At 41.6% G+C, this 11,505-nt stretch overlaps 1 protein-coding gene across 1 annotated transcript; it reads left to right on the top strand.

Annotated features, from left to right (window-relative positions):
* The first annotated feature begins 1,105 nt into the window (after nucleotides 1-1,105).
* Nucleotides 1,106-7,719, top strand: SULT6B1 (sulfotransferase family 6B member 1). Its single transcript, XM_026046962.1, has 7 exons — nucleotides 1,106-1,307; nucleotides 3,840-3,952; nucleotides 4,202-4,291; nucleotides 5,204-5,330; nucleotides 5,982-6,076; nucleotides 6,322-6,478; nucleotides 7,243-7,719. The coding sequence occupies exons 1-7, from the start codon at nucleotides 1,106-1,108 to the stop codon at nucleotides 7,371-7,373; spliced, it is 915 nt and encodes a 304-aa protein (XP_025902747.1). The 3' UTR covers nucleotides 7,374-7,719.
* The last annotated feature ends 3,786 nt before the right edge of the window (nucleotides 7,720-11,505 follow it).

Raw genomic sequence — 11,505 nt, 5'->3', positions numbered from 1 at the left:
CCCGCCCGCATGCGCACTGCGGCCCGCCGGCGCCGCGCTCCAACGGTCCTTCCGCGGTGTAACGGTCGCGCCGCGCTGCAAGGTGGCCGTGGTGGCCGCGAGGAACGTTTCTCGGCTGCGCGTGTCTCGCCTTCTGCGCGTCGCAGCTCGGTGTCCTGTGGCTGGTGGCAGCCAACAAAGGCGGCAGGGGCTGAGCCGCATCCTCGCCGCAGCCTCCCTGCTGACTCGTGTCCTCTCTCTCACCCAAAGTGGAGCCAGCAGGTGTTCTGGACGTGGCGCCGTGGGTGCCGCAGGGGAGGCCGCCTCTGCCCTGGCTAGGCGTTTGGCAGGGCCTGTGGGCAGGACGGTGCTCGAGCGAGTACCTGGCACCTCTGCCCTTGCGAGGCAGCCACCCCTGTTGGGTCCTGACAGAGGGAAGGGCACTTAGATACATGAGATCCAGCCCATTACAGTGAGGTCCAAGTCCCCTCCTGAGGGCACTGAAAATGATGTGCAGTGCAAGATACCTGCTTTTTTTTTTATTTAGTTAACATGGGTATCTAGAGGCTATATTCCCTCTGAGTATTGGTCTCTCTGCTTTATGGTTTTGATTTTATTGCTCTCTGTTATTGACCATTTCTTTTAATCTGTATTAGGGAGCTGAGTTTATTACCTAAATAAAAGTACTTGTGCTCTTTCTTCTTAGGGTCTTGCCTTCTTTCCTTCTTGCCTTCTTGCCTTCTTGCCTTCTCTATTCTTTTCCTATGTTATATAAGATTGGATTCACTGTTTTGTGTTCTTTCTCACGGGGAGATTCATATTCAGCTTCTGTTTTCCCTGATGTCAGAACTTGCCATTATTTCTTGCTCTCCATGGGGTTTCCTACTGAATCATTCCCTCCTCTCTAGACGAAGAATGGGCAGTTTCAGCCCATTTTCCATTTCCAGAAAGGGAGGGAGGAGCAAAATAAAATAAATAAATAAATATATCAGGTTATAAGAATTCTTATGTGATGAAGGAAAAAGCGAGAGTAAAGCCAAGGATTTATGCTCCACCTCTTCAAAATGCCCCTTTATAGGCACTGGTTGCCTTAGACGTGCAGTTTCACGTGCCACAGGCAGTGAACATGGCTGAGAAGGAGAAGAGCTTTGTGGATGAGATAAACAAGGCAATGGCAAAGTCGGAAGGGCTTCCCCTCAAGGACCTGCTGTTCTGCTACCAGGGGACTCCCTACCCCATCACCGTGTGCAGTGCGGAGACCTTCCAAGCTCTGGAGAACTTGGAGGCCAGAAGAGACGATCTGGTGCTGGTGTCTTACCCCAAATGTGGTGAATACCTTACAAATTACTTGCTGTAGTCAAAGATACTGTGTCTCTTCAGCTGACACAATAACAGAAAGAGTAACATTGTATTTATATTTTATATGGGATTATTTGGCATATATCCTATTTTATTGCATTTATTTATTTATTTATTTATTTATTTATTGGTATGGTCTATGTTTCTGAAAGGAGAAGAAGTTTTAGCATGCTGAATACTCTTTGTTGGCTGAAGAAGATGTGTGAGAATAAAGTATACAGTTTTTATATATCAGTGGGACAAGACAGCTCTGTCATTATGATAAAGTGCATTCTTGGAAGGTGTGTTAGTAATAGTGAACACGAGGAATAAAGTTATGCATTAGACTCTTAATGAATGGAAAGTGAAAGGATGCAGCGTCTTTTTTTTTTTGCAAAATTACAAGCTTTTTATTGGCATTTTTTTCAGTATCAAAGTTGTTTTCTGTTTTGTCTAATGTGCCTCTTTTGGTAACTATTAAGTTGCTACAGTTACTGCTACGTCACTGCTGAATTAATGTGATTTAAAACTCTAAATATTTTAGTCTGAAGTCTGCAGAAAGGTGGAGACAGACAGTAGAAGCAGTGGGGTTAAAAATACCCGAACAATCAGTTGGTTTATTTTAATAGAAGTCTTGTGTGATATGGTTGCAGAGCAGTAATGGGTTCTGCTTCAATAGGAATCTACTCCAAGTATTTATTGCTGCTTTGAGACCGAAGCGGTGCCAGCTGAGGGTCTCCAGAGAGAAGGGTTTGTTGCCTACAGAAGACCTTGTGCTGATGTCCTACCCGATGCAGTCCTGTTAGGCTCTAATCAGGGAGTATTAAGGTCTAATTGAGCAAGGTGCAGAGCACAAAGAAAGCCTCCTGATGGCTGAGTTGTGAGCCATAAGGAATATATAGTGTAATCAGAGCTCGGTGTAATTTAAGAAGTGCGCTTGTACTGTCAGGGTGTCAGACCGCTGAACCAGTGGACAGAGAAGACAAACACTAAAGGAGGGAGCTGCCGCACAACGTGAAAGATGCAACTTTACTGCACAGAGCCCATCAGTCTAATGGTCTGGGATCCTTGGTTTTTGCTGGATGCTATGAGGATGGGCCACGGATACAGCTTGGCTTTGGCTTTGACTTCTCATGGAGCTTGGAAGTATTCAGAAATGATAACATGGTCCTAACTGCATCTGAAGTTTAATAATTCAGTAAACTTTTCTAGCTCAGGGGGCATCCGTAGCTTAAAAAAGAGATTTCCAACTTTTAATATTAATCAACTTATTGCAATTGAGCAGTTTTAACAAGGATAAAAAGTCCATTACCAGTTGTTTAGCTGTTATCCAGAGGCATTGGATGTGCAGAAGAGATAGGGAAGCAGGAGGGAGAGAAAATGCTACATCTGTACAGTTCAGAGTAGTTACCATTCGCAGATGTTACTCTTTGGGAATTTTCCCCTGCTTGAGTGTTTGCTGTTATACAAATAAAATGTTAACTAGATTTCTTGTCCTAATATCCTGTAGCTCACAAAACGGAGAAAAAAATAAGGCAAGTGGGGAGGATGAAGATTGAAAAGAGATGATTAGGTACTGCAGATTAGAGACTGCTGGGCTACCTGTTGTTCTTTGGGGTGATGCTCAGACCCAGCAAGACACATAGTCACAAGGCAGCACTGAAGCCGCTTTCTGTGAGCCCCTTTCCTTTACAAACCAATGCAGCTTCACACCTGCCTTCCTCTGCTGGCGTCTCAGATACTTCTCACGCAGGCCTCAAGCTCCCCAGGCACTTGCCTGCTTGAAACATTAGTGAACATGTCCAATGAAGGACTTGCATTGAGGACCTTCAAAAATTTAGTCTCCCAAAGCCTTAATATTTTTTCTAGTTCCTGTTCTTTATGAGGGATTAAGCTGAGTTCCAGTCGAGTCTCACTATATGTATTGTTTCCCCCAACACAGGTGTGCGTAGCGGCGAAGAACACTGGGCAGACACAACCTCAGAGGTGTGGGTGCCGCACAGTGCAGGATGCAGCACTTCTCAGCCATAAGCCACATCACTGAGAAGTCTATAGGGACGAGGAATTTTAGCCTGTGAGGTGTGCAGGGGTCTGAGCCAGCCTTACTGCTCCATTTCTGTGGGCCTGATGGGAACCTTCCAAGCACCTCTCCACAAAGATGCAGGAAGGATGCTGTGGGCCTGGGAATCAGACTCAAAGACGTAGTGTTTTTCCCTGCTGCCTTTATTATCTATCACTCTCGTTTCATGAATATATTAAAAGAATGCTAAGTATATCATCGAGGCAATGTTACTCCCCTGGGCTTTGCTCATACCAATTATAAGTGAGCCAAGAAAGTCACAGTTAAGCTGTTGAAAATGTTCTCGACTGAAAACATTTTGTTTATAGTCATTTGAGAGCTTTGGTAATATACGTAATTTGACAATGTCTATTATGCTGAGTTAAGTCATGTAATGAGAAGCCTTTGAGATCATGTATAAACCTCTCGTGTTTTATTTTGTTCTCTGGGTTTCCTGGTCCAGGTGTGAACTGGCTGATCCAGATTGTAAGTGATTTGATATTTACAAGTACCCAGAGTAAATGTGTAAGCACAGAACTACCCTTCATTGAATGTGGAGATCCAGATAAATACCAGGTTAGTGAAAAGAAACTATTGAATCTCTTACAGTCTGTTGTTTCTTCTCTTCTGCATGCCACACAACAGTTAGGAAAATGAAGTCATGCAGCAAGTAGAGCTATTTCCCCTGAGAGAGGGGAAACGGGATAATCTTGGATGATTAATGCCTTTTGATCAGAGGTTACTTCACACAGGCAGCTCTCACAGATCACTGCTGCACCCATGTAATAAACCTGTTCTCACTCCTTGTTCTGCTTGTTTCTAAAGCGGATGAAGCAGATTCCGTCCCCAAGGATTTTGGCAACCCATCTGAGTTACGATTGCCTCCCTAAGTCTATTTTCAAGAAGAAAGCCAAGGTGGGTGCCTCATGTGTCTGACAGTACCCACATGCAAGAGTAACTTGGGGGCCACAGCCTTTTCCTGCACTTGAGCCACTGATGTGGAGGGAAAGCAGTTTGGAGCCACTGGGAGTCTCATGTTCCTTGAGCTGGCTTAGCACCCACCAGCATTTACAGTGTAGGCATTTAGGGATGCTGTAATTGCCACAAACAAGAACAGATTTGGAGGCTGTTGCAGTCGTTTAGAAATGAATTCAGTGTCGTGCTTTTCTCTTTTATGCCACTTTTTTTTTTATGTGCAACCACATCAGGAATGAATGCAGCAGTGACATCTCCGGGTAACTGACTGTCTCCATGCAAACAGATTGTTAAAACTGGAGCATTTTGCCTATTCTGACATTGTGTCACTGAGCAATGACAGATATATCGTATTTAGGAGGTAACACAAAAGGAAATTGGTTGAAGTGGGGATAATATCCACTTTTTTTAGTATGTTTTGCTGTGTTAGGTGTAACGTATTTTCAGAAGTGTTTATACTTGTCTGGGGATGCAGGCTCTCAGCTTTTCACATACTTTGCTGCCATGTATTGAAAAATAGAAGATAATTAAAACAACTGTGAGAATCAATCAGAATCTTTCCTAGCAGGGGACTGGCAAATGATTCCTTGCAATTTCCACAGCCTTTGGCATCTATGGGATAGGATTCAATGACAAATATTGCAGCTTTTCCTGTTCCTCCTTTCTTTTTTTGTGACATGAGCAAGGTGTTTATAATGGCCATATTATAAATTTGTGCTGCATGCCTTAAAAGAAAGTATTTAAAAAACCCCCAGTAACTTATTGATTGCAAACTATTTGGTTCTGCTCTCATTTTGGTTGCTCGGGGCAATGAGCGATCTAAAATTGTCAACCTCTTTTCTCCCACTCCAGATATTAGTGCTGTTTCGAAACCCTAAAGATACAGCTGTCTCCTTTTTCCATTTCCACAACAATGCGCCAAGCATCCCCAGTTACAGCTCCTGGGATGAGTTCTTCTCAGAGTTCATGAATGGGAAAGGTACTGTTATAGTCACCGAATGTAGCTGAGGAAGCAGCAGTAGGACATATTTAAAAACAACTAAATGGGGCTAATGGGAAAACAGCTGTGTCATTATTAATTTACTGATGACCATACCTCATGACAGAGGTGGCGGCCAGAATAGGGAGAAAGTCCGAAAGATGCTCTGGTTCTGGGCATCTTGTTGTTGTGAACAAGGACTTACACAACAGCTTGATAAAGGCTTTAAGCCAAAATTCTGTCACTTGGTGATGGAGGAAATGCTACAGAATTGAAGAGGTAAAGAAATAACATTTTGTTGTCATTACTGTTTTCTACATATGATGTGGAGCACCTCATAAGCAACCAAAATTTAAGTTCAGACTGGTGTCTTCCTTTGGCTTTTAAGGGCTCTCTTTAGTATCTGTGTAGCAATGGAGGTGTTGCACACAATGAAGTTCATATTTGGAAAGTAGTGTGGAAACTATTTGCCTACAAAAGTCCAATAGATTTCTCCATCATTCGGTTGTGCAGTACAGTAGCACAGGGAGGCAAGGCTGGTCTGTTTGCTTAGGTATAACTGATAGGCGACAGATGTGATTCCTTGAGCAGAGAAAAAATAATGCCCAGTAGTAAAAGAAGATCAGATTGATGCATTTTCTTTTCTTACAGTCAGCTGGGGATCCTATTTTGATCATGCAGTCACCTGGAACAAACATATAGAGGATGAAAATATTATGGTTGTATTATATGAAGACCTGAAGGAGGTAAAACAGGTGGTGTGTGCTGACAGGCAAAACACATCTGAATCCATTTCCTGAAAAGTGCTGAAATTAACAGCAAAAGGTATTTTACAGGTGTTTGAAAGATAGGAGAATCAAGTATCTTTGGCAGCTAGTCAAATCTGGTTCTACAAAGTTGAGCTCTAGTGCATTGTTTGAAATGTATTAGGAGGGAAGATATTGTTAATAGGTGGCGGTTTCTGTGAAACCTTTCACTGTCCTGCTTTCAGAGCCTAACTTCCAGCGTGAAGCAGATAGCTGATTTCCTTGGATTCTCCTCAACAGCTGAGCAGATCCAGTCTATTGCTGACAGGGCCACTTTCCAGGCGGTGAAGGATAAGGCTCAGGAGACGCATGGTCCTGTTGGCTCACTTCTCTTCCGAAAAGGTAAATTTGTTTACGGCAAACAAGCATATTTTGAGAATGTTAGAATTTGGATCAGTAAATGATTGGTCTTCCTGTATAATTTTCAAGATTATAAGTTGTTCAAGAAACACTGATGGTGTTTCAGGGCACTGTCACTTGATTTCACCACACCAGTCATTATCATTTAAGAGAGCCTTGTATAATGCGATCATCAGAAGTTATCCTACCAGTAGTATATGCTTCAGTCATGGTATACAGTAGTACCAGCTAAAGTGAATCAAAGCCTTTTTGTTTGTTTGTTTCTGTGACTACTAGAATAGCCCAGACACGCCACAGCTTGAGCCACGTCTTTTAGCTGTGGATCAAGCTGGAACTCTAGACCTGGGCAACCTCAGACAGCTCCAGAATGTGGATCAAGGCTAGACTGCAACTCAGGACAGTGTCTAGTTGCAGTGCACTAAGCTCTTGCAGTAGAAAGTCCTTTGTGCCTTTGAACTTGCTGGGTTGGTTTCATCACCAACAGTCAGTTTTTACAGTCTTCTGCATGTGTGCCAAAGCTGTCAGGGCAAACCAGCAGCTTTGCATGTTCTCTGTGCTCACGTTCTATTGAAGACACCAAATGAAAAGCAGAAGAGTGTATTCTTGGGTCAAAGGTTCTTTTCTAAAGTGGATTATCTTGAAATACAGTAATAAGGGAGATGAAGATTTTTTTTTTTTTTTTTTTTGCTTTAAGTCATTTGCTCCTTATAATCAAGGATTATATTTTACTTCTCTTTATATTCCAGGTGTTGTTGGGGACTGGCGAAATCTTTTCACTGAAGCTCAGAACCAGGAAATGGATGCCAAATTCAAAGCGTGCTTAGGAGGAACTAAGCTGGGAGCAATGTTAAAATATGATGTGTACTGCAAGGTCTGAATTAGAGTTGCAGAAAAACATCTCATGTCTGGGCTGCTCTTCATTCACTTTTATGAAATCAAAAAGGAATTAGGACGAGTAACCAATGTGAAATATTTGAAATACATTGCAATTTACAGACCTGTCTATTTGATCTTAACTAGCATGATCGATCCTTCTTTATTCAGTTGGTCCTGTTGAATTCACTGGATCCTCTTAGATGAGCTGTGGTTCTTTTGCCTCATTTTTTTTTAAATTTGATTTTTAGCCATGATTCAGTGTTCCGTGGTAGAATCCTGTTTGAAATGGGTATGCGTTATCTGAACTTGCTGAAATCACTGAGTGTGTATTCACTGTGTTAAAATGATTTTTCCAGAGTTGTTTTTAAACAATCATTAAGTGACATTTGATTTTTAATTTGTAAGTGTTTTAGTATTTCAGAATAAAATGAAATCTCAAAATGTTTTATGGTAATTATGTTTTACATATATGTCAACTCGTTTTCTGTGTTTTGGTAAATGGCAGGGAAATGTAAAGGAACTGAGTGGTAGAAATTCTCTCCCCTGTTCACTGATACTATTTTTCTTTCCTTTGGTAATGTGGGATCTCATCCTGAGCACTGAAGGAACTGCCACAGGAGAACTTCCTTACAGAAACTGGACTCCACCTCCTACCTGTGGCCAGCTTTGTTGCTTAACCTCAGCAAAGGCTGAGGGAGGAGTGGGAGAAATCAACAAGGCACGTGGAGGAGGCAGTGCCACTGTCCAGAGCTGAGCTGGAGGTGCCAGGAGGCTGGTGCCAGGAGGCTGGTGTGCACAAGACAGCCAAATGGTCTGATAAAGGGCTGATTTTTAGCCTGTAGTCTTTCTTTGGGAGGTTTGTTGAAAACCATTTTTTGACAGTTCATTATTTTATCACCAGAGGCATTCTTTTATCTGCAAAAAAGAAGGTAAAGGTACCTAGAGAAGGAATATGTGGCTAATGCCAACATAAATGCTAGTATAGCCAGTAGAGGAGGTTACAAGTCTTACTGGTGTCATCTTAAGTTTTGGAAAAATGGAGTAGTTGGTGGAAATGCCTCCGTGGTCATTAAGTGTAATATATCTTTCAGAGTGTGGGTGAGAACCTGTAGGAGTTTTCTTCAGCCAGCCAAAAAGCAGGTGACACTTTCAGGAGGGGAATGTATGAAAAAGCTCTTTTGGTTACATGCTTGTGCATTCGTCACTTATTTTGAAACCCACAGCAAAAAGTGCACACTTGTGTGGTATTACAGTGAAGAGCAGGGAAGGACGGGATGGGAAACGCACAGGGACTGTGATGGGGGAAGAGAAAAATAAGCAGGAGAAACATGAAGTATCCAGCTTGATAGGTCAAGTACAGGCTTTCGGTCAGAGCCACTGACATTTGTGTTCTCCTGCAGTCCTGGGGAAAAGGAGCCCGCGGTCCTTTCTGCGCACGGATGTCCGGAGCGGCTGCTCACAGACTGGCTTGTCTGCAGCACTGCAGACTGCGGACCCCTGAGGCAGAGGTCTCTGGAAGCAGACTTTGCCCCAGGGTCCTCTCTTCCTCCCTTGCTTCCTTCCTCCTTAAAGGTTTAGGAGCTTCTCTCTGAGAAATAATTTTCTTAATCATGGTAAATGGCTTGGCCAAATGAGGCTGCTTTGCTGCAACAGAGTAAAGCACTTAGCTGAACTCTCAGCCTTGCGAAGGTATGAGGCACTTCAAGTATTAACACAGATTGATGCTGTGAGAGAGCCTGCTGTGCCCTTTCTTAAAGCTTAATAAATCACAATAATTTCCCAGTCATTCAGTGCTAATGGGGCTCCCTTTCTAAAAGTCTGCTAGTGACAGAAATGATTAAGACAGTTGTTCACTTCAACACATTGTTAGGAAAGCCTTGTCTTTCTGTAATCAAGTCTCAACAAAATCTTTTTTTGTCTCTTTCCTGGCATATTCCACTGTTAATTTTCTCCTCCTGTTTCAGATATGTTTTCTGTAGTAATGCAAGCTGCATACAGTTCTCTGTCAGAGCAAAAATCATCCTGCTGCTGCTCTTTGATGTCTTATTCCTGTCTCACATTCCTATTTTAAGTACTGGCAGGAGAAAATAAACACAAGACTTCCTTTAGCAAGTAAAAGAAGGAACGGAAAGGTAGGTAATTAAGATCACTTTTATCTTAAAAATACACAATTATGATGGAAAATCCTGCAGCCTTTAGGTTGTCTACCTAAAATACCTGTCTGAAGGACTGTGGAACTCACCATGTGTGAAGAAAAAAATCAGTGGAGAAGCAAAATTGTTTTCAAAACTCAACAGCTGTGATAATTATTTTAGATGAGTAAGCCTGTAAGCAAGGTAGCAGCTAGGTAGAAACTCAAAATAAAATACATAAAACCAAACCACATCAGTTGTGATCCTGAAGTGGGTTATTATCAAATATCTTTAAGTTTCAGGCTAATGGACCTATCTCAGACTCATCTTCTCAATGAGCTTTATGTGGTTGCTGGAGAAAGCAGCTGTGTTCCTTGGATATTTGCCTCAGGTGTAACTGTCCTGCTACAGCAGTAGGCCAGTGTCATTGCTAAGCAATTAATAAAATGTAGTTCGAAAGCCTCTGTTGGGATAATGGTGAAACAGGTGCTCTAATGCCTGTTAATTAGGTGTCTAAATTATTAATAGATCTGTAGCAGCAAGCCTATCCCCTGAAAAAAATCTTCTTTCTCAATTTAGGATTATAATGAAGTATTCCAGGTCAGTTCAAGAAGAGATTCTATCACAAGACTGTCTGGACCCACATCGAACCTCTTCAATATTTACACACCTAACCTATGGGCCAGCAAGGCTATTCAGGCTAGGGTGGTTTAGATAACTGAGGGACTATTTTAAAGGTGATGTTCTTGAATCCTTTTGTCGTATCTGTACATTCCTCCCATTGGATATTCACACGTTCACTAATTACCAGCTAATGATAAGCTCCACAGAATGCTGAGTGGGAGACTGGCAAGTGTGAGTGATGTTTAATTTATTTGCAGCTTTCTGTGTTGTTCTGTTAAAAATCATGCAGCTGGGCAACAGAAAAGAAAGTTAAATAGAGTGTTGAGGTGAATTCCCCGGAGAAAGGGAGATTTTGCACCTTCTGCCAGAGCATTTCAGCACATTTGGGGTGCAATGCTGCCCTGGGGGGTACTTAGGGATGGTGCCTTTGCAGGGGCTAAGTTCAGTAATGTAAAGTGACTGTAGCCATTGACAACAGCTAAACAGAAAAAGTCAGACCCAACAGAAAAATGAAACTCCTTGTGGTGGAAAACTGAGAGTCACATATTCTTTCAGCCAAGCATTTAGAGATAAATTTTGGGTTTATCTTTTATATTCACGTTTCTGCTTTATTTATGTTTTGCTTTCTACACTTTTTTTTTTTTTTTTTGTATTATGGTATTCAGCAGTGAAATTTTAAATAGTATTTATGGAATGTGTCAGATTGTTCAGCTTTCTTCACCCCCTGACCACTTTTTTCTTTTCTTTTTTTCTCTCTATTGCATATCTCTTTCACACTTACCATTTTTCAGCAGTTATAGGTATTTATTATGTCTACAAAAACTCGTAAAAGGTAGTCCATTAGTACTTTTTCACCTCACTTTTGCTTACAAGAGCAGTAACGATCATAAAGTAGAAAAGTATATTGAAGATATATTGAAAAAGAGAAATTGGAGGTTGTCTGGTAAAAGGAAGCATAAATTTATCTTTCATATGTAGGAGATGGCTCCCCTGTGTGTGTTCAGGGTGTCAATAAGACAACCCAAAATGAAGAGAATTCTAGTACCAAATTGCAATAAAGGTAAAATGGGATCAAAGGAGACAGAAATGAACACTTTCTCATTTACAAAACGTAAGCATTTTGTATTGCATCATTATGCTATACATTAATTTGAAAGATAACTAATTTTGAATAATAATGGAATTCGAAGAAAGTACAAGGCATATGTGACATCCACAGGAACAGCAAATGAGGGTAGCTGGCAATTATAATGCAAAATGACTTTATAATGAAGGAGGACATGAAATACAGTCTTACCAATCTTACTGTAATATCAAATACCTAGTCTTGTACTCTAATGTTGCTTCTTTGGGAAGAATACTATCACTTTGATCAGA

Source organism: Nothoprocta perdicaria, unplaced genomic scaffold (genome assembly GCF_003342845.1).
Source record: "Nothoprocta perdicaria isolate Ctin4 unplaced genomic scaffold, notPer1 scaffold_465, whole genome shotgun sequence".
Classification (NCBI taxonomy): domain Eukaryota; kingdom Metazoa; phylum Chordata; class Aves; order Tinamiformes; family Tinamidae; genus Nothoprocta; species Nothoprocta perdicaria.
This window is presented reverse-complemented; position numbering and strand designations above follow the sequence as displayed.

Coding starts and splice junctions, on each gene's coding strand:
- SULT6B1 (XM_026046962.1), top strand. CDS start 1,106: ATGGCTGAGAAGGAGAAGAGCTTTGTGGATGAGATAAACAAGGCAATG. Junction 3,953..4,201: donor GAGATCCAGATAAATACCAG/GTTAGTGAAAAG, acceptor TTGTTTCTAAAG/CGGATGAAGCAGATTCCGTC. Junction 6,077..6,321: donor TATATGAAGACCTGAAGGAG/GTAAAACAGGTG, acceptor TCCTGCTTTCAG/AGCCTAACTTCCAGCGTGAA.